Genomic DNA, 23,160 nt, shown 5'->3' with positions numbered 1-23,160 from the left:
GGAGTTCGGACTGAATGAGAGAGCATTTCATTATATGTTCGGAAGTGAAGGCAGCTCAAATTACAGACGACAGATACAGATTATTTAATGTAGCTTTAACTGCTAATGTACCAAATCAAGAATAAACACACTAGAGATTCTGGGTTCAAGTCCAGGCTCTGTCGCAGGCAGTCGCGACCGGGAGCCCCATGGGGCGGCGCACAATTGGTCCAGCATCGTCCAGATTAGGGGAGGGTTTGGCCGGCAGGGATGTCCTTGCCCCATCACACACTAGCGAGTCCTGTGGTGGGCCGGGAGCAGTGCACGCAGACACGGTCGCCAGGCGTACGGTGTTTCCTCCGACACATTGGTGCAGCTGGCTTCCGGGTTAAGTGGGCATTGTGTCAAGAAGCAGTGCGGCTTGGTTAGGTTTCGGAGAAAAGACGGCTCTCGACCTTTGCCTCTCCCGAGTCCGTACGGGAGTTGCAGCGATGAGACGAGACTAACTACCAATTGGATACAACGAAATTGGGGAGAAAAAGGGGTAGAAATAAAAATATTTTAATAAATAGATAGTCACTGTTACAGTAGAAAGGATCAGAAATGCATTGATATGGGCAGTGTGGGTTTACTTTACACTGTGGGTAAATGCTTGAGGCAAGTAGCCCAATAACTGATGCTGAACATTTATCCAAATCGTGGTGGCACTGGTAGACGGTGAAGCCACTAAATTCTAGCGCAGTACTAAAAATGGAAAAGCTCATTCAATACAGAAGATTTAGCAGTGAGATGTAGTACAGCTTTATGACAGAGCCATTGCCAAGGAGAACCCACTGCAACAGCATCCCCAGTGATGAGCCCTGGATGTAGGGTCAATGGAGTTAGACAGTACTAGGGACAAAGTACATCTCTTAAAAAATGTTGAGAGAACAACACATCCTTTCACAGCACTTCTGTTTGAAGTGCAAAATGCAATGAACATGGTGGATAGTAAAGCCTTGAACAACCATCATGATCACTATATCAGGGTCACTACAATATCAATCAGGCTGACATTTCATGGAACATTTAACTGGCATTAATGTCCCAAGTGTCGCAAGTGACAGAAAGCAAAGTGGACTTAGTTGATTAACTATTACTTCAATGAGATCCTATATTTGTACTAATCCCAAAACATGAACCTTAAAAAAAAAAGCCATGACACGTCAACAGTAAAGTGGGCCAATACAAGGTAGCCTAAATAACTACCTGGAATCTGGTCTCATCTATTAGATTGAAAACATTCCTTAAAGTGGGTTAGTGAGAAAAAGCTGCAGGAGTATGTTTAAGTTCACAGCAGACTGACCTTGTATCACTATCAATTCATGTGTAAATTTGTTTGTCACTGGAGCTGTAAGACTGAAGTTAACAGACTCTGGATCAGGTCCATTAGGGAACGCAACAGAACACATTTTAAAACAAATTGTAACAGAAAATGCAAATTAGCATTTCTCAGCAGACGAGTCCAGGCAGTCCCTCCCTGTTTCAGTCAGTTTTCTTTCCGTTTAGTGCCATATGAACAGGACCCAGGGCTGTGAGAGGGAACCATGCCTCCCAACCTATGCCGTGCTGATGAGCCCATGTGTCCCAAATGGCAACCTATTCCCTATGTAGCCCTGGTCAAAAGTAGTGCACTTCATAGGGAATAGGGTGCCATTTGAGAAGAGGCTATGGCCTATGCTGGGACACAGAGGCTCAGAAACCTGATCTCAGAAAAAGGGCCTGGGCCTCTCGGCTCCACGGTGACGTCACTGGGAGAGCTCCCAGACTGGGTAGGTTTACAGTCATATTTGGGTCAGGAGGAAGGGGGCCAGGGTAGGCCTGTGTTACAGGGACAGCTAGGACAGCACCAGCAAGGGTTTTACATTTAGGACATACATTCAACATGTTGGGAAAGGTAGTAAATATTGCAGATAATTAATAATGTGTTGTGGGAATAATTTAAACAGTGACAGCTGCTTGCTTAATTAAAACATAGCTTTGCTTTCAAAGGCAACAGATCTAGAAAGCAGTAGACTAGATACCAGACTATGTATCATGAGAGGCCTAAAAAAGTGACAAGGCTAAATGTAGAGCCCAATGTCATCACAGCTATAATGGGATGTGAGGGAATACACTACTAAGATATAGGCTGAAGGTTTAAGCCATCCTAACAGGACGCAAGGTTGCAGTAGCAGCCCATGGCTTCTAGCAAACATGCAAGATAACATTGAGTGTGTTCTTAAGAGGCCGTGTGGAAGCAGGAAGGGTAGGGAATGTTGAGGTCATTGATAAGGTTGGTCTCTGGCCTCAGTGGCCTGTAGGCCTAAACCAACAAATGTAGCCTAGAACATGGAACAAACAATCAATTTCAACCATGGATGAAGAACCGTCCACATATTCTCCTCTCACTCTCTCCTTGGTAGATTTCATCACTGTCATTTTCAGAAATATTCCAAATGTTGATACACTGTTTATACTAGGCACACACTGACAGTCAGAAAACCTGAATTTCCAATGTAGCCTAGCCACTGCTCCTCCGCTAATAATTCACCAGTCGACAAAACATTCCATGTTGGGTTCTCACAGATGGCTCAAAACAAATACATCAAACCATTGTAAATTTACTGAAAAGATCCAGTACAGCACAGAGATTCGTAGGAGGAACAGAGGATACAAAGGAACTATTTAAACAAGTTGCTCTGTCGCCAAAATAATTTCTGTCAGTTAGACTTTGTCCTCAGTGAAGGCCTCTCGGTAACGAGAAGAGAGCCATGGCATCTAGAAAGAGAAGTTAGGATCCTCGTGCTGCTTACCAGGATAAACTCATGGTGCTGTCTTCATGTTTTTGGTGTGTAGTTAGAAGATCCAGAGAAGCGACCAGCCTACACCTAGTGAACTGGCTGAACTGGCTGAGTCTGGCACTAGTCTCTCTCAAACTCAAACCTCTTATCTACTTTGCACAGTACAAAGGCCTTCCCCTTCTCACTGTGTGTGTGTGTGTGGCATTACATTAGTATCTGTGATACTGCATTGATCTCAAAGTACACAAGTCCTCAGTGCTCATAGATGTATAAAAACCTACTTTTGATGCACCTGCAGGTCAGTGTCTTCCTGCTCAGTCAGAAAGTGAGGATAACTAGCCCTTTACATAAAACTAAGATAGAAAAACTGCCAGTCCATAATTTGATATAGCTTGTTCTCATCCATTTTGGTATTTAAAAAGGGGAGAAACAAGGAATTTATTTTGTTGTAATCTCTGATAAAAATGTAACATTTCTGTAGACGAGTCATTTTCAAACCCGTCACGATGATCCTCAAGACTGTACCTCCTACCCATGACACTGCAACAATAGCTCTAAATGTCGTGCTTTTTGGTCCACCAGCCACTCATATTTTTTACCAGTCTAAATAATTTTTTTACATAATTACATAACAAAAAAAAGCAGATGGTCATGCTTTGTAATGTTTCTAAAACAAATGTATTAGTAACTGGTAATGTGGTATATTGCTCAATTGCAAAAAAAAGTGACCGAGTCTTTTAATCAAAATATAAGGGACAAAATATTCAGCTGCCCCTTTAAAGCAGGAGGTTACCATGGTAACAGGGCCACTCGAGTCCTGTCGTGTGTGTTTGTGTGTGTGTGTGTGAGTGTGTGTGAGAGAGATTTAGGATCTGATTAGGGAGTCTCTTCACTATCAGTTGAAGCAGCAGACAAACGAACATTGAAAAGCAACCCGAGCTTGTGAACAAAACAAATGTAAATAGCCAAGAATCACGAGGACAAAGTCTCACTTTGCAGACTTGAGTAAATTAGACCAACTTTTATGCCTGTACGCAGCGCCTCCAAAAATGTATCTATCAGCACTTAATTCATTGCACACAGCTCCCCTGCCAGGCAGTATTGCTGCACGAGGTGGGATATACAGTAGGATTAGTATATCTTTGTGCAATTAGCAGCTATGAAACAAAACAGCAGAAATACTTTGAAAACAGCTACTGCAGCCTTTTTCTAACCCCAGCATGTACTCATACTTGACTTTTGACAATTTTTATTTGCAAATGTAATAGAGCCCCACAGTGGAGGTGTCATCATACCAATAAAACCTTGGGGTCAAACAGGGAAATGGTTCCAATTGTTTTCCAAACATTGATTTTTCCCATAGGGAATTTTAAAAAACACTTAAAATAAGGGCTGTGTTTTGTGTAGGCTTACCCTGGCGTGACATTTTGATAACAATGTATATCTCTCTTTCATAGGGAAAAATGAAAAGTGGAAAAACATGTTTTTTTTTGACTGCTATGTTTTATGGGTATTATGACACCTGTTATGACTCATACGGTGGTACTCTATGCTCGCATGTAGAGCCTTGCAAATTGACCACCCACCAACGTGGCTGGTGAATAGACATTCTTAACCGCCAACACCTAAATTTACCTCGTGTAGGGAGAGCCTGATGGAAGAGGGAGGGGCAGCAGGGACATGTGCCAAATGAAAGAGGCCAGCTGTAGCCCTGCTTGAACTAAACACCCCACCTGCTGCCCACCCTCTGTTGAGAAAGGTGCTTAGAGGTCTGTCCAGGACAATAAAAAGTTGACCTTTCCCCCCTATAACTACTTTGAACAGGAGTGACTTCTGAATAATACAACAACTAATGTTGTAGTGACTTCTGAATAATAAAATCAAAAGGCAGTCTAAATCAAGACTAAAGAGCTAGATCTAAGTTTATGTATGGTTTTAAGCTAATCTGTTTTATGGTATAGTTCATGGATCGTGAGACTGCTAGCGAACTAAGAGGTTAAGAATCACTACTACTGACTGCTCCTCTACTCAGTTGATGTCTTAACGGTTGTTAGCCAAGCTTTATAAAGCATAAGGAAAACAAACCTATTCAAATATCATTCTCACTTCTTCTCTCACACGGCAGACTGTTCAGAAGATTCAGCCAGTATTAGCTTTTATTAACTGCAACATGTGTCCTACTACTACAGCGTATCATCTCAGCCCCATGAGCATCGCTCTCACACTTCAGACAGATCAGTACAGCCACATCTCACAGGGCTCTGACTGCAGTCTTCTTCATGTGAGATTGCCGTACCGAGTCGTCGTCCCAAATGGCAACCTATTCCCTTTATAGTGCACTACTTTTGATCAGGGCCCATCTCAGGAGCCACCTACTACACTTCTCAGGCCTTGTCGTTTCCATGTCAACACTCAGACTGCTTATAAAAGCAGGGTTAGAGCCACAGGACGGAATGAGGGAGAGAAAGGGGTAGAGTGGAGGGAACAGCAGAGGCTGTGTGTTGAGTCCTAATGCACTTCTCTTGTTTCAGCTAATGAACACTTCAGGGACAGAGTGTGGCTGTATGCCTACTTTTACTTAGATCATTGTGAAAATGTCTTTGTAGCCACTGTCAGTCACTGTTATTGTTAGACAATTAAGATTGATATAACCACTGACTTTGTCACTGGTCTAACAAATGCAAATGTTGTTCATGAAAAGAGGGAAGGGAACAAAACGTATTCATATGTTGACAGAACTTGATTGATTATTTCATTGATTTATTAATTAATTCCTAGCTGGCACTCACCTGTTCTGCTCCTCCAGCTTGGCGAGCAGTTCAAGTTCATCTGGGCTGAGCTTAGCGGGAGATGCCGAGGTGGGAGACGGGGAGAGGGATGTTGAGGAGGCGGCTGTGGTGGTCTGCAGGGACGAGGGCACCGTTGCCACCTGGCCAGACGAGGTGGTCACCTGGCTAGCCATCTGACTAACCGTGTGTGACATGGAGTTCTTCACCCATGAGAGAGTAGAACTCAGCTTGCCTGCAACCTTGTCAGTCGCCACCTGTGGAGAGAAGCATGTGAGCTGTAGGAGGGATTTACATGTACACTTCCTTCTGTCTGTTTTATGCATTTTTGGCTTTCTTTCCTGCAATGTTTACATTTATGGACACTGTCAAGAGTCATTTTTGTTCTCTGGCTGTCCAACCATCTCTAGACATATTAGAACACTGATTTGTGACTGTTACTGTGTAGTAAGGCTTTTCTTGGTGTGGATCCATGCTTCATCTAACGACTGTCTCTTGTTGTTTTTTCTTCTTCGTCACACTGATGCATCAAGAATTTACAATACACAGACTAATAAATGCAAAAGCCCCAGCTTGAAGGAAGAAAAAGACAAACTGTCTCAGTCAGTCATTGATACAGTGCATTCAGAAAGTATTAATACCCCTAGACTTATTTCACATTGTGTTGCAGCCTGAATTCAAAATTGATTAAATAGATTTTTACAACCATCTATGCACAATACTAAATAATGACAGTGAAAACATGTTTATTTTATTGAAAATGAAACACAAAATTTAGACCACTGAGTTAATACATGTTAGAAACACCTTTGGCCGTGATTAAGCTATGAGTCTTTCTGGTTAAGTCTCAAAGAGCTGTGCACACCTGGATTGTAGAATATTTGCACATTATTCTTTTTTCAATTCTCTAAGCTCTGTCAAGTAATGAAAAGGTGAATTTGCCTCCCAGTGTGTTGGAAAGCAGACAAGGTTTTCCTCTAGGATTTTGCCTGTGCTTAGCACTATTCCGTTTCTTTTAATATAAAAAATAACTCCCCAGTCCTTGCCAATGATAAGCATACCCATAACATGATGCAGCCACAACCATGCTTGGATAAAAAATGAAGAGTGATACTCAGTGATGTGTTGGATTTGCTTTGCTACATTTTTGGCAGTTTTACTTTAGTGGCTTATTGCAAACAGGATGCATGTTTGGGAATATATTTTATTCTGTACAGGCTTCCTTCTCACTCTGTCATTTAGGTTAGTATTTTGGATTAACTACAATGTTGTTGATCCATCCTGTTTTCTCCTATCACAGCTATAAGACTCTGTAACTGTTTTAAAGTTACCATTGCCTCATGGTGAAATCCCTGAGTGGTTTCCTTCCTCTCCGGCAACTGAGTTAGGAAGGATGCCTGTATCTTTGTAGTGACTGGGTGTATTGATGCACCAAAGTGTAATCAATAACTTCCCAATACTCAAAGAAATATTCAATGTCTTTTTAAAATATATATATATATTTTTTTTAACATAACTCCACTTTGACATTATGGGGTATTGTGTGTTGGCTGTAACACAACAAACTGTGGAAAAAGTCAAGGGGTGTGAATACTGTTTTAAGGCAGTGTATATATTGAATGTATTCAGTTACATCACACCACTCAATCCAATGAAACTGACACCACTAGTGAGAATGTTGTGAGATCCAATGGCCTATAATACTATAGTCTACCATCATGATACCGTAGGCTATGTCTTTCCATCTGAGGAATAGGCCTACAGGAACATTGGTTTAGCAAACAATGTGTCTTTGATGCTTAAAGTAGCAATGTCCAGCTGAATTAAAAGGTGACAAACGCACATCTAAACTGGATGAATACATGCTAAACTAAACCAAGAGTTCCTTGTAAAAAAGGGACACGAGACAACACTAAACAAGCTGTTTATAAGTCACCAGACATTTCACAACAGACAGTGGTCCCATACTGTAGGCCTTTGTGCTTGAGTTGTAACTAACTATGTAGCCTATGGCCTGACAACGACACTACAGTATGGGACCAGGCTAGACATAGGCTAGTTATAGGCTACCACACTATTCAAATCCTCCCAGATACTCCTACCTGTAAAGAGTGCTATTCCAAATGTAGTCTTGACAATCCATGCAGAAATCCAATCAGTATCAACAAAATGAAAACAAGTTAGAAAGAAAACTCCCACCAGAAAAGACTGCCAGGATCAGCAACACTCCAGTTCTTCTCCTAACCTAATTTGACACCAAGGCTTAACTCTGTCTTTTGAACAATCGTCTCAAAATAAGTTTGCGGTATGTCTTCCGGTACTTTGCAGTCATATGCTGATCACAGTGTCAGGGCAGACAAGGTCAAAGTTCTGTTCCTCCTCCTGAGATATTCAAGACAGCACAGTGCTGCCTGGCACTGCAACTGGAGTTGGTTAAATCTTTCCTTTCAACTGTAGTCCGCAAGACAAGAGCCTCTGGAATTCACCTGACAGCGGGTGGCTCAGAACAACGTCAGTCACCAACTCATGTCACATCACACAAACTTAGAGTGCACTACTAGAGATGTAACTTTGACCTCAAGAGGAAGTCTGAGGAACCTCAGTCATCAAGCAGATTTTTGTTGTTCTGTCAAAAATAGTGAGTCACTTGATTTCTAGATCATTGCGAATATTTCCTGACCGTCAATTTCCTTATAATCACCACAATAATAATCCATGTCCATGCGAGCGGGAAACACTATCAGTGCTGAGGAAAAATACAATCTTATCACGCTCTCAGAATGACATTTACACAGTACAGTTTCCACTAGCTATAGGCCTAATCATAATGACTGTTGCAAAAAATAATACCCATTTAGTGTTGAGAACAACTAACTAGTCTGCATGTTGTTTTGGCTGACAAACTCAAGCCCATGGCTCTACCCAGTCCCTTGATGCAAAACGTTTCGAAAGCTGCAGCTGTTACCATTCTGCTGGAATGAAAATACAGACAGCTGTTTCTCTGGAGAGAAGACGCCCATGTCCCCACCTGCAACATATTTCTATCTAGTGCTGTGGTGGGACGAATGTTAGAGGGTGATGCAAATTTGACTGTTGAGTTACTGAAATAGAGGATCATTGTTTTAGACCTAGGCGGCGTATATATACACTGCTCAAAAAAATAAAGGGAACACTAAAAAAACACATCCTAGAACAGATTGAATGAAATATTCTTATTAAATACTTTTTTCTTTACATAGTTGAATGTGCTGACAACACAAATTATCAATGGAAATCAAATGTATCAACACATGGAGGTCTGGATTTGGAGTCACACTCAAAATTAAAGTGGAAAACCACACTACAGGCTTATCCAACTTTGATGTAATGTCCTTAAAACAAGTCAAAATGAGGCTCAGTAGTGCGTGTGGCCTCCACGTGCCTGTATGACCTCCCTACAACGCCTGGGCATGCTCCTGATGAGGTGGCGGATGGTCTCCTGAGGGATCTCCTCCCAGACCTGGACTAAAGCATCCGCCAACTCCTGGACAGTCTGTGGTGCAACGTGGCATTTGTGGATGGAGCGTCTTGCACGGTGTTGGGCTGTAAGCACAACCCCCACCTGTGGACGTCGGGCCCTCATACCACCCTCATGGAGTCGGTTTCTGACCGTTTGAGCAGACACATGCACATTTGTGGCCTGCTGGGTGGTCATTTTGCAGGGCTCTGGCAGTGCTCCTCCTGCTCCTCCTTGCACAAAGGCAGCGGTCCTGCTGCCGGGTTGTTGCCCTCCTACGGCCTCCTCCACGTCTCCTGATGTACTGGCCTGTCTCCTGGTAGCGCCTCCATGCTCTGGACACTACGCTGACAGACACAGCAAACCTTCTTGCCACAGCTCGCATTGATGTGCCATCCTGGATGAGTTGCACTACCTGAGCCACTTGTGTGGGTTGTAGACTCAGTCTCGTGCTACCACTAGAGTGAAAGCACCGCCAGCATTCAAAAGTGACCAAAATATCAGCCAGGAAGCATAGGAACTGAGAAGTGGTCTGTGGGCACCACCTGCAGAACCACGCCTTTATTGGGGGTGTCTTGCTAATTGCCTATAATTTACACCTGTTGTCTATTCCATTTGCACAACAGCATGTGAAATTTATTGTCAATCAGTGTTGCTTCTGTAACGGATGTGAAACGGCTAGCTTAGTTAGCGGTGTGCGCTAAATAGCGTTTCAAATCGGTTACGTCACTTGCTCTGAGACCTTGAAGTAGTGTTTCCCCTTGCTCTGCAAGAGCCGCAGCTTTTGTGGAGCGATGGGTAATGATGCTTCGAGGGTGACTGTTGTCGTTGTGTGCAGAAGGTCCCTGGTTCGCGCCCGGGTATGGGCGAGGGGACGGTTTAAAATTATACTGTTACACTTCCTAAGTGGACAGTTTGATTTCACAGAAGTGTGATATATATATATATATTCAGTCTTGGAGAGCAACACTGATTGACATAATGCCATTAGATCTCTGGGAGCCGAGTCATGACTTCACACTTTAACCATATCCTGTCATTTAGATCTGCAGTACTAATGAGGCCTGACTAACATCTTTAGAGATAAATCCTCAAAAGGAAACCGCTTCTTGAAAGGCTAACCTCAAGTCACTTACTCAATTTACACACAAGCCCACGGGAGCAGATGATATTGCTACCAGAGTCTCTGAGGCGTGTTCTGAAAAGTAACAACTCCTCAGCTCTTCTTCCCGGACCGTCTACATCAGTTATACTTAGAGGCAATTTGCTGCGTTGTTAGAATGCCAGACCAGAGCTGAATCCGAGCAGACATCCACCAAAACCTCATGCATTTTGAGTTACTGTAGCTTAAATGAGGAAGAATAGAGCTGGAGCGCCGTCCCATAGTGAGCCTCAGAGGGTGTTTGATTTCTTTCCTTCTCATCTGCTGGGCCAGTTCATTAATTAAAACAACAGCATGGTCTTTTAGTGCTCCAGAGTCCTAACGTTAACCCGTTTAAAGGTCTTATTCACATTGGCTACAGAGCATGATCACACTGTTGTCCGGAACAGCTGGTGCTCTCATGCATGGTTCAATGTTGCTTGCCTCGAAGCAAGCATAGAAGGCATTTAGCTCATCTGATAGGCTTGTGTCACTGGGCAGCTTACAGCTGGGTTTCCCTTTATAACCTGTGATAGTTTGTGAGCAGTGCCACATCCCGATAAGAGCCAGAGCAGGTGTAGTAGGATTTGATCTTGGCCCTGTATTGACACTTTGCCTGTTTGATAGTTCGTCGGAGGGCATAGCGGGATTTCTTATTAGTGTCCTGCGCCTTGAAAGCAGCAACTCTAGCCTATAGCTCAGTGCGGATGTTGCCTGTCTACCTGGCTTCTGGTTGTGATATTAACGCATGGTCACTGTGGGAACAACTTCGCTGATGCACTTATTAATGAAGCCGGTGACTGGCATGGTAAACTCCATGCCATCGGATGAATTCCAGAACATGTACAGTATATCATTTCCATATTACCCACAGTGCTTTCGGAAGGTATTCAGACCCATCCCTTTTTAAACATTTTGTTACGTTATAGCGTTATTAAATAAAAACAAATCCTCAGCAATTTACACACCACACCTCATAATGACAAAGTGAAAACAGGTTTATAAATGTTTGAAAATTTATAAAAAGTAAAAACAGAATTACCTTAATTACATAAGTACTCAGACACTTTGCTATGAGACTTTCTACAACTTGGGAGTCCACTTGAGGTCAATTCAATTGATTGGACACGATTTGGAAAGGCACACACCTGTCTATATAAAAAGGTCCCACAGTTTACAGTGCATGTCAGAGCAAATAACAAGCCATGAGGTCAAAGGAATTGTCCGTAGAGCAAAACACAAAAAAGTGCTGTTTGAATGAATGATTACGGGCCTGCTGCTGTTCAGTCGGACTGCTCTATCAAATCAGACTTAATTATAACATAATAACACACAGAAATACGAGCCTTTGGTCATTAATATGATCGAATCCGGAAACTATCATCTCGAAAACAAAACATTTATTATTTCAGTGAAATACGGAACCGTTCTGTATTTTATCTAACTAGCATCCCTAAGTCTAAATATTCTTGTTACATTGCACAACCTTCAATGTAATGTCATAATTACGTAAAATTCTGGCAAATTAGTTCGCAATGAGCCAGGCAGCCCAAACTGACTCTGCATGCAATCAACACAAGAGAAATGACACAATTTCACCTGGTTAATATTGCCTGCTAAACTGGATTAGTAGTTATAACTAGTGATTATGATTGATTGTTTTTTATAAGATAAGTTTAATGCTAGCTAGCTATTTACCTTGGCTTCTACTGCATTCGCGTAACAGGCAGGCTACTCATGGAGTGCAATGGTTAGAGCGTTGGACTAGTTAACTGTGCGGTTGCAAGATTCGTACCCCTGAGCTGACAAGGTGAAAATCTGTCGTTCTGCCCCTGAACAAGGCAGTTAACACACAGTACCTAGGCAGTCATTGAAAATAAGAATGTGTTCTTAACTGACTTACCTAGTTAAATAAAAGGTATTGAAAAAAAATATTGAATATATATATATAATTCTTTTTTTTAAATCGGCGCCCAAAAATACCAATTTCCGATTGTTATGAAAACTTGAAAATCGGCCCTAATTAAAATCGACCATTCCGATTTTTGAGTTTGTTATACATTATTTTTCTAGAAACCTTATTGATGTTTTATATACTTGTCATTATGGGGTATGTGTAGATTGAGGGGGGGGGGGCAATTTAATCAATTTGTGAATAAGGCTGTAACGTAACAAAATGTGGAAAAGTGAAGGGGGTTGGAAAGTTTCCAAATGCACTGTATGCGCATTTCACTGTTAGGTTTTAATCACATGCAGGTAACTGGCACAGTAGAGTGCACTCAGTCACACAATTAATTAATGGCTTGCTTAGCTCACATGACAAAAAAGCTGGTTAAGTCTCAATGATGCACCAACTTTGTTTCATTTTTAAAAACAGTTCCGAAGAAATGTAAGAGTCAAGCATCTAGTCTAAGTTAAGGACCTTATTAATGAATTATTTTTAGCCTGCCGAAGTTAAACACACACGTTGGGTGAATTTTGGCCCATTACTCCTGACTTAGCTGATGTAACGGAGTCAGGTTAATAGGCCTCCTTGCTTGCACACGCCTTTTCAGTTCTGCCCACAAATGTTCTATAGGATTGAGGTCGGGGCTTTGTGATGGCCACTCCAATACCTTGACTTTGCTTTCCTTAAGCCATTTTGCCACAACTTTGGAAGTATGCTTGGGGTCATTGTCTATTTGGAAGACCCACTTGCGACCAAGCTTTAACTGATGTTTTTTGAGATGTTGCTTCAATACATACACATAATTTTCCTACCTCATGATGCCATCTATTTTGTAAAGTGCACCAGTCCCTCCTGCAGCAAAGCACTCCCACAACATGATGCTGCCACCCCCGTGCTTCATGGCTGGGATGGTGTTCTTCAGATTGCAACCCTCCCCCTTTTTCCTCCAAACATAACGATTACATTGCACTCCACGAGGAGACTGCCTGTTACGCGAATGCCGTAAGCCAAGGTAATTTTAATGCTAGCTAGGAACTTCTCATAAAAAACAACAATCATAATCACTAGTTAACTACACATGGTTGATGATATTACTAGTTTATTTAGTGTCCTGCGTTGCATATAATCGATGCAGTGCGTATCGTTGCTCCAAGGCGTACCTAACCATAAACATCAATACCTTTCTTAAAATCAATACACAGGGGGCCGAAAGTATTCCCCTTGAACTTTGCGACCTTTTGCCACATTTCAGGCTTCAAACAATGATATAAAACTGTATTTTTTGTGAAGAATCAACAACAAGTGGGACACAATCATGAAGTGGAACGACATTTATTGGATATTTCAAAAAAATTTAACAAATCAAAAACTGAAAAATTGGGCGTGCAAAATTATTCAGCCCCTTTACTTTCAGTGCAGTAAACTCTCTCCAGAAGTTCAGTGAGGATCTCTGAATGATCCAATGTTGACCTAAATGACTAATGATGATAAATACAATCCACCTGTGTGTAATCAAGTCTCCGTATAAATGCATCTGCACTGTGATAGTCTCAGAGGTCCGTTAAAAGCGCAGAGAGCATCATGAAGAACAAGGAACACACCAGGCAGGTCCGAGATACTGTTGTGAAGAAGTTTAAAGACGGATCTGGATATAATTTTTTTTCGCATGCTTTAAACATCCCAAGGAGCACTGTGCAAGCGATAATATTGAAATGGAAGGAGTATCAGACCACTGCAAATCTACCAAGACATGGCCGTCCCTCTAAACTTTCAGCTCATACAAGGAGAAGACTGATCAGAGATGCAGCCAAGAGGCCCATGATCACTCTGGATGAACTGCAGAGATCTACAGCTGAGGTGGGAGACTGTCCATAGGACAACAATCAGTCGTATATTGCACAAATCTGGCCTTTATGGAAGAGTGGCAAGAAGAAAGGCATTTCTTAAAGATATCCATAAAAAGTGTTGTTTAAAGTTTGCCACAAGCCACCTGGGAGACACACCAAACATGTGGAAGAAGGTGCTCTGGTCAGATGAAACCAAAATTGAACTTTTTGGCAACAATGCAAAATGTTATGTTTGGCGTAAAAGCAACACAGCTCATCACCATGAACACCCTATCCCCACTGTCAAACGTGGTGGCAGCATCATGGTTTGGGCCTGCTTTTCTTCAGCAGGGACAGGGAAGATGGTTAAAATTGATGGGAAGATGGATGGAGCCAAATACAGGACCATTCTGGAAGAAAACCTGATGGAGTCTGCAAAAGACCTGAGACTGGGACGGAGATTTGTCTTCCAACAAGACAAAATCTACAATGGAATGGTTCAAAAATAAACATATCCAGGTGTTAGAATGGCCAAGTCAAAGTCCAGACCTGAATCCAATCGAGAATCTGTGGAAAGAACTGAAAACTGCTGGTCACAAATGCTCTCCAGCCAACCTCACTGAGTTCGAGCTGTTTTGCAAGGAGGAATGGGAAAAAATGTCAGTCTCTCGATGTGCAAAACTGATGGACATACCCCAGGCGACTTACAGCTGTAATCGCAGCAAAAGGTGGCGCTATAAAGTATTAACTTAAGGGGGCTGAATAATTTTGCACGCCCAATTTTTCAGTTTTTGAATTGTTAAAAAAGTTTGAAATATCCAATAAATGTCGTTCCACTTCATGATTGTGTCCCACTTGTTGTTGATTCTTCACAAAAAAAAAATAGTTTTATATCTTTGTTTGAAGCCTGAAATGTGGCCAAAGGTCGCAAAGTTCAAGGGGGCCGAATACTTTCGCAAGGCACTGTATCAATATATATATATCTGAGTTTAGATAGAACATTTGTGGTGTCTGATTTAGTTTGTTTCCTTTCATGTTATCCAGGCATGTGTTACCCAGGCATCTATTGGGGTCTCAGTAAAAAGCCAGGCTCTACTATACCACCCCCCCCCTGCATCCCGAATGGCACCCTATTCCCTATACAGTGCACTATGTAGGAAATAGGGTGCCATTTGGGAGGTAGCCTCCTACTGGGAGCCAAGAGTAGGATGTAAGGGCGTGAGATAGGCTCCTTCAGCACATCCCCAATGTGTCATACCAGGCAGAACTAACTGGCAGGAGAAAAGATGACTATTTGGGATTAAAATTGAAAGGGAAGGAAGAGAGAGACAGCCTGTTCGAGGGTTCAATGCTTCAGATCCACATGTTGTTGTAGTAGGGTACAGTGTGGCTGGATGTGACTCGGATAGACAACTCACTCTAGCGGACATCACCTCTGTGCTGTCGGCTCTTAACTGAAAATAATACCAAGAGTAGGCCTAGGCCTATGCAATTTAAGCCAAGGAACAGAGGGGTGAATGGGGCCCGACTCCGAAGCAGCATCCCAAATGGCACCCTATTCCTTATATAATGGACTATATAGGGAATAGGGTGCCATTTGCAACCCAGCCAGAGAAGCATTCAGCATGGCTAATGAAAGACACAGCAAGGCCTGATTCTGAAGTCTGAATAAAGGGCTCCTCAGCTAACCAACATTGCCATTGAGATCAGGGAACTAAAACTCACAAAGAGACTGAGAAAGGCATCTCCTTATCTGTGCTTGGGGACTAAGCTTACAGCAGACAAGAGCAATGTACCCAGTGCCACGCTGCTGAATAGACCAACATGGCACTAATAAACGAACTAGGATAGGCCTTGAAAAGCAGAATTTCCCTTATGTTTTCTACAACGTAAAACAAATCCAGCTTTCAATTAAGCCTATTTTCCTAACTAATTAAATGCAGGGCTCTACCGCGCAACCATTTTACTCCCATATGCACCTAAATATTCTGCTGTGCGACCTGGAATTCTTATTTAGGAGCACCAGTGCACCCAGAAAACAAAAATCACTCAGATGCTAATTGTGGCAATGATAACTTCACTGTACTGCAGCCCGAGTGCCATGGAGAATACACAGAGTGCAGATTTGTGACAGTCACGCTTGCACCATTACTACAAAGAAAGCGGCTTGTTACCGCAAATATTTTTCATTGTGCTTCTCAATTTCTTTCTGTGCTCCTACTTAGGCACACACGTGATCCTTGAAAACAAATAAAAAGTCCATGTAGAGCCCTGACATGCTGTGAATTATCATAACTTTTTCAGTAAATAAGCATGAGGAAATTCAATGTTTTGCTTTAATCCATTGCTGTCACTTCTGGATGAGAAAAGAAAAGAGAACCGAATTTTATTTGTACTGCACTTGCACACAAACACACTTTCTCCACTGCACACAATAAGAACTCAAATCACAGTGTGGCACTGTAGGGAGATTAGAAAACAATTTTAAAATGTGGGCCACCTTCAGAGAACATACAGTGGCACGAAACCCTTTGGAATTACGTCAATTTCTGCATAAATTTGTCATACAATTTGATCTGATCTTCACCTAAGCCACAAGACAAACAGTCTGCTTAAACTAATAACACGATCATACGTTTTCATGTCTTTACTGACCACCGTGTAAACATTCGCAGCACAGGGTGGGAAAAGTATGTGAACCCTTGGATTTAATAACTGGTTGCAGCAATAACCTCTAACATTTTCTGTAGTTGAGGATCAGACCTGCACAACAGTCAGGGGGAATGTGTTTACCAGTCCTCTATACAAAACTATATCAGTTTGGCACTATTATTGGGATGTATGGTATGAACCACTCGAGGTCATGCCACCGCATCTCAATTGGGTTGAGGTCAGGACTCTGACGGGGCCACTCAAAAAGACATTTTCTTCTGTTGAAGCCATTCTGTTGTTGATTTATTTCTGTGTTTTTTGTCACTGTCCTGTTACATCACCTAACTTCAGTTGAGCTTCAATTGGCGGACAGATAGCCCTACATTCCCCTGCAAAATGTCTTGATAAACTTTTCTGTTGATGATAGCAAGCTGCCCAGGCCCTAAACCATGATGCTCGCACACACCATGATGCTCGCACACACCATGATGCTCCAGCACGGTTTTGATGTTGGTGTGCTGTGCCTTTTTTCTCCACAGTGTTGTGTGTTCCTTCCAAACAACTCAACTTCAGTTCAGTTTAATCTGTCCACAGAATATTTTGCCAGTAGCGCTGTGGAACATCCAGGTGCTCTTTTGCGAACCTCAGACGTGCAGTAATTATTCGTTGGACAGCAGTGGCTTCTTCTGTAGTGTCCTCCCCTTCTTGTTTAGTTTTCTACGTATTGTAGACTCATCAACAGAAATGTTAGCATGTTCCAGAGATTTCTGGAAGTCTTTAGCTGACACTCTAGGATTCTTCTTAACCTCAGTGAGCATTCTGCGCTGTGCTTTTGCAGTCATCTTTACGGGACCGACACTCCAAGAGAGAGTAGCAACAGCGCTGAACTTTCTCCATTTATAGACAATTTGTCTTTCCGTGGACTAATGGACATCAAGGCTTTTAGAGATACTTCTGTAACCCTTTCCAAGCTTTATGCAAGTCAACCATTCTTAATCTTAGGTCTTTTGAGTTCAAGGCATGGTTCACATCAGGCAATGCTTCTTGTGAATAGCAAACTCACATTTTGTGAGTGTTTTTTTTAATAGGGCAAGGTAGTCCTAACCAACATCTCCAATCTCATCTCATTGATTGGACTCCAGGTTAGCTGACTCCTGACTTCAATTAGGTTTTGGAGAAGTCATTAGCCTAGGGGTTCACATACCTTTTCCAACGTATACTGTGAAAGTTTAAACTATGTATTCATAGTCTACTTCCGGGTTGGAGCGAGCGGTCGCATCTGCACTTCGGTCCGCAGGTAGTATAACTTTTTCATTACATTTCATTACATTATAGTACAACGGTTTGATTTGTCTAATCTTAGCAATTTCTTCTTAGCTAGCCACATAGCAGTCTTTGTATCAAAGATAATTGCGTAATTATCGTATTTCGTCGTCCTAACGTAGTCTACACTGCTATCTGCCCTGCAGCTAGCCAGCTAGCTAACGTCCACAGTCTACCGAATAGCAGCACTGTAGAAACTATTACACTCAACTGAACGACTTGATTAGTGTAGTGTTAGCTAGCTACATAGCTGTCTTTGCTGTCTTCATATTCAAGATAATTGTGTAGTTTAGAGTGTGTAGTCTTAGAGTGATTATCTTAATTTACTGAGGTTAGCTAGCCAGCTATTTGTCGTCCTTAACGTAGGAGACACTGCTAGCTAGTCAACAGCTAGTCAACGTCTACCGAATAGAACTTCCGCTTCGCTCCACAGGTAGTATCACATTTTCATTTCATTTCATTACAGTACAGTACAACGGTTCGATTTGTTTGATCGTAGCTAGCTACATAGCTAGCTACATAGCCGTCTTTGTATCAAAGATAATTGTGTAGTCTAGAGCGATTTTCTAGGTTAGCTAGCCAGCTATTGTCGTTCTTTTAACGCAACGTAACGTAATCAACACTGCTAGCTAGCCAGCTAGCCCCCGAATAGCAGCACTGTAGAAACTATTACACTCAACGGAATGACTTGATTAGTGTAGTGTCAACAACGCAGCCACTGCCAGCTAGCCTACAAAGTCAACAACGCAGCCACTGCCAGCTAGCCTACTTCAGCAGTACTGTATCATTTTAATCATTTTAGTCAATAAGATTCTTGCTACGTAAGCTTAACTTTCTGAACATTCGAGACGTGTAGTCCACTTGTCCTTCCAATCTCCTTTGCATTAGCGTAGCCTCTTCTGTAGCCTGTCAACTATGTGTCTGTCTATCCCTGTTCTCTCCTCTCTGCACAGACCATACAAACGCTCCACACCGCGTGGCCGCGGCCACCCTAATCTGGTGGTCCCAGCGCGCACGACCCACGTGGAGTTCCAGGTCTCCGGTAGCCTCTGGAACTGCCGATCTGCGGCCAACAAGGCAGAGTTCATGTCAGCCTATGTCTCCCTCCAGTCCCTCGACTTCTTGGCACTGACGGAAACATGGATCACCACAAATAACACTGCTACTCCTGCTGCTCTCTCTTCGTCCGCCCACGTGTTCTCGCACACCCAGAGAGCTTCTGGTCAGCGGGGTGGTGGCACCGGGATCCTCATCTCTCCCAAGTGGTCATTCTCTCCTTCTCCCCTTACCCATCTGTCTATCGCCTCCTTTGAATTCCATGCTGTCACAGTTACCAGCCCTTTCAAGCTTAACATCCTTATCATTTATCGCCCTCCAGGTTCCCTCTGAGAGTTCATCAATGAGCTTGATGCCTTGATAAGCTCCTTTCCTGAGGACGGCTCACCTCTCACAGTTCTGGGTGACTTTAACCTCCCCACGTCTACCTTTGACTCATTCCTCTCTGCCTCCTTCTTTCCACTCCTCTCCTCTTTTGACCTCACCCTCTCACCTTCCCCCCCTACTCACAAGGCAGGCAATACGCTCGACCTCATCTTTACTAGATGCTGTTCCTCCACTAACCTCATTGCAACTCCCCTCCAAGTCTCCGACCACTACCTTGTATCCTTTTCCCTCTCGCTCTCATCCAACACTTCCCACACTGCCCCTACTCGGATGGTATCGCGCCGTCCCAACCTTCGCTCTCTCTCCCCCGCTACTCTCTCCTCCTCCATCCTATCATCTCTTCCCTCTGCTCAAACCTTCTCCAACCTATCTCCTGATTCTGCCTCCTCAACCCTCCTCTCCTCCCTTTCTGCATCCTTTGACTCTCTATGCCCCTATCCTTCAGGCCGGCTCGGTCCTCCCCTCCCGCTCCGTGGCTCGACGACTCATTTCGGGCTCACAGAACAGGGCTCCGGGCAGCCGAGCGGAAATGGAGGAAAACTCACCTCCCTGCGGACCTGGCATCCTTTCACTCCCTCCTCTCTACATTTTCCTCTTCTGTCTCTGCTGCTAAAGCCACTTTCTACCACTCTAAATTCCAAGCATCTGCCTCTAACCCTAGGAAGCTCTTTGCCACCTTCTCCTCCCTCCTGAATCCTCCTCCCCCTCCCCTCCTCCCTCTCTGCAGAGGACTTCGTCAACCATTTTGAAAAGAAGGTCGACGACATACGATCCTCGTTTGCTAAGTCAAACGACACCGCTGGTTCTGCTCACACTGCCCTACCCTGTGCTCTGACCTCTTTCTCCCCTCTCTCCAGATGAAATCTCGCGTCTTGTGACGGCCGGCCACCCAACAACCTGCCCGCTTGACCCTATCCCCTCCTCCCTTCTCCAGACCATTTCCGGAGACCTTCTCCCTTACCTCACCTCGCTCATCAACTCATCCCTGACCGCTGGCTACGTCCCTTCCGTCTTCAAGAGAGCGAGAGTTGCACCCCTTCTGAAAAAAACCTACACTCGATCCCTCCGATGTCAACAACTACAGACCAGTATCCCTTCTTTCTTTTCTCTCCAAAACTCTTGAACGTGCCATCCTTGGCCAGCTCTCCCGTTATCTCTCTCAGAATGACCTTGATCCAAATCAGTCAGGTTTCAAGACTAGTCATTCAACTGAGACTGCTCTTCTCTGTATCACGGAGGTGCTCCGCACTGCTAAAGCTAACTCTCTCTCCTCTGCTCTCATCCTTCTAGACCTATCGGCTGCCTTCGATACTGTGAACCATCAGATCCTCCTCTCCACCCTCTCCGAGTTGGGCATCTCCGGCGCGGCCCACGCTTGGATTGCGTCCTACCTGACAGGTCGCTCCTACCAGGTGGCGTGGTGAGAATCTGTCTCCTCACCACACGCTCTCACCACTGGTGTCCCCCAGGGCTCTGTTCTAGGCCCTCTCCTATTCTCGCTATACACGAAGTCACTTGGCTCCGTCATAACCTCACATGGTCTCTCCTATCATTGCTATGCAGACGACACACAATTAATCTTCTCCTTTCCCCCTTCTGATGACCAGGTGGCGAATCGCATCTCTGCATGTCTGGCAGACATATCAGTGTGGATGACGGATCACCACCTCAAGCTGAACCTCGGCAAGACGGAGCTGCTCTTCCTCCCGGGGAAGGACTGCCCGTTCCATGATCTCGCCATCACGGTTGACAACTCCATTGTGTCCTCCTCCCAGAGCGCTAAGAACCTTGGCGTGATCCTGGACAACACCCTGTCGTTCTCAACTAACATCAAGGCGGTGGCCCGTTCCTGTAGGTTCATGCTCTACAACATCCGCAGAGTACGACCCTGCCTCACACAGGAAGCGGCGCAGGTCCTAATCCAGGCACTTGTCATTTCCCGTCTGGATTACTGCAACTCGCTGTTGGCTGGGCTCCCTGCCTGTGCCATTAACCCCCTACAACTCATCCAGAACGCCGCAGCCCGTCTGGTGTTCAACCTTCCCAAGTTCTCTCACGTCACCCCGCTCCTCCGCTCTCTCCACTGGCTTCCAGTTGAAGCTCGCATCCGCTACAAGACCATGGTGCTTGCCTACGGAGCTGTGAGGGGAACGGCACCTCAGTACCTCCAGCCTCTGATCAGGCCCTACACCCAAACAAGGGCACTGCGTTCATCCACCTCTGGCCTGCTCGCCTCCCTACCACTGAGGAAGTACAGTTCCCGCTCAGCCCAGTCAAAACTGTTCGCTGCTCTGGCCCCCCAATGGTGGAACAAACTCCCTCACGACGCCAGGACAGCGGAGTCAATCACCACCTTCCGGAGACACCTGAAACCCCACCTCTTTAAGGAATGCCTAGGATAGGATAAAGTAATCCTTCTCACCCCCCTTAAAATATTTAGTTGCACTATTGTAAAGTGGCTGTTCCACTGGATGTCATAAGGTGAATGCACCAATTTGTAAGACGCTCTGGATAAGAGCATCTGCTAAATTACTTAAATGTAAAATGTAAATGCAATATAGACGAGAAAATACAATAATTTGTGTGTTATTACTTTAAGCACACTGTTTATCAATGGTTGTGACTTAGACGAAGATCAGATCAAATTTTATGACAAATGTATGCAGAAATCCAGTTAATTCCAAAGGGTTCACATACTTTTTCTTGCCACTGTACATTCCAGGGTGCTTCCAAAAGGGTTCTATGGGAAAGGGGATGCTTCCAAAAGGGTTCTATGGGAAAGGGGATGCATCCTAAAGGGTTCTATGGGAAAGGGGATGCATCCTAAAGGGTTCTATGGGAAAGGGGATGCTTCCAAAAGTGTTCTATGGGAAAGGGGATGCTTCCAAAAGTGTTCTATGGGAAAGGGGATGCTTCCAAAAGTGTTCTATGGGAAAGGCGATGCTTCCAAAAGTGTTCTATGGGAAAGGGGATGCTTCCAAAAGGGTTCTATGGGAAAGGGGATGCTTCCAAAAGGGTTCTATGGGAAAGGGGATGCTTCCAAAAGGGTTCTATGGGAAAGGGGATGCTTCCAAAAGGGTTCTATGGGAAAGGGGATGCTTCCAAAAGGGTTCTATGGGAAAGGGATGCTTCCAAAAGGGTTCTATGGGAAAGGGGATGCTTCCAAAAGGGTTCTATGGGAAAGGGGATGCTTCCAAAAGGGTTCTATGGGAAAGGGGATGCTTCCAAAAGGGTTCTATGGGAAAGGGATGCTTCCAAAAGGGTTCTATGGGAAAGGGCTTCCAAAAGGGTTCTATGCTTCCAAAAGGGTTCTATGGGAAAGGGGATGCTTCCAAAAGGGTTCTATGGGAAAGGGGATGCTTCCAAAAGGGTTCTATGGGAAAGGGGATGCTTCCAAAAGTGTTCTATGGGAAAGGGGATGCTTCCAAAAGGGGGTGCTTTAGTGCAGTTTACATTCAGCATTTTCAGATGGCCTCAGAGGTTCTATCCTCAATGTACAATGCAATAACCGTTACACATTAAGCTGGTATTCAATTGAAAACCCTAGGCTAGACCATTTTCACGTGGCCTATAACAGTATTCCCATGTTGATGTCTAAAGGCTGACAACTGATTTTATGACAACACATCCACACACTATGATGTTGACAACATGAACACCACAAAGGAACTGAATTAGCTGTAAATGTGATTTGTGAAGCCTCTTATTTTTTCAGTTCTCTGCTAAATCACACTTTTGATTCAT

At 43.8% G+C, this 23,160-nt stretch overlaps 1 protein-coding gene across 6 annotated transcripts in view; it reads right to left on the bottom strand.

Annotated features, from left to right (window-relative positions):
- LOC123996763 (ecotropic viral integration site 5 protein homolog) overlaps positions 1–23,160 on the bottom strand; it is a 62,064-nt gene that overhangs the window by 35,531 nt on the left and 3,373 nt on the right. For 4 of the 6 annotated variants that reach the window (XM_046300440.1, XM_046300437.1, XM_046300441.1 and 1 more), the window contains exon 2: positions 5,591–5,844. In XM_046300440.1, the coding sequence (XP_046156396.1) occupies positions 5,591–5,784 (194 nt within the window). In that variant the 5' untranslated portion in view covers positions 5,785–5,844. Of the gene's footprint in view, positions 1–2,813; positions 2,942–5,590; positions 5,845–7,689; positions 8,498–23,160 lie in introns of those variants that run through there. The other 2 variants (XM_046300438.1, XM_046300442.1) reach the window with 2 other exon arrangements.

This window comes from Oncorhynchus gorbuscha, linkage group LG15 (assembly GCF_021184085.1).
Source record: "Oncorhynchus gorbuscha isolate QuinsamMale2020 ecotype Even-year linkage group LG15, OgorEven_v1.0, whole genome shotgun sequence".
NCBI classification, from domain to species: Eukaryota; Metazoa; Chordata; class Actinopteri; order Salmoniformes; family Salmonidae; genus Oncorhynchus; species Oncorhynchus gorbuscha.
This window is presented reverse-complemented; position numbering and strand designations above follow the sequence as displayed.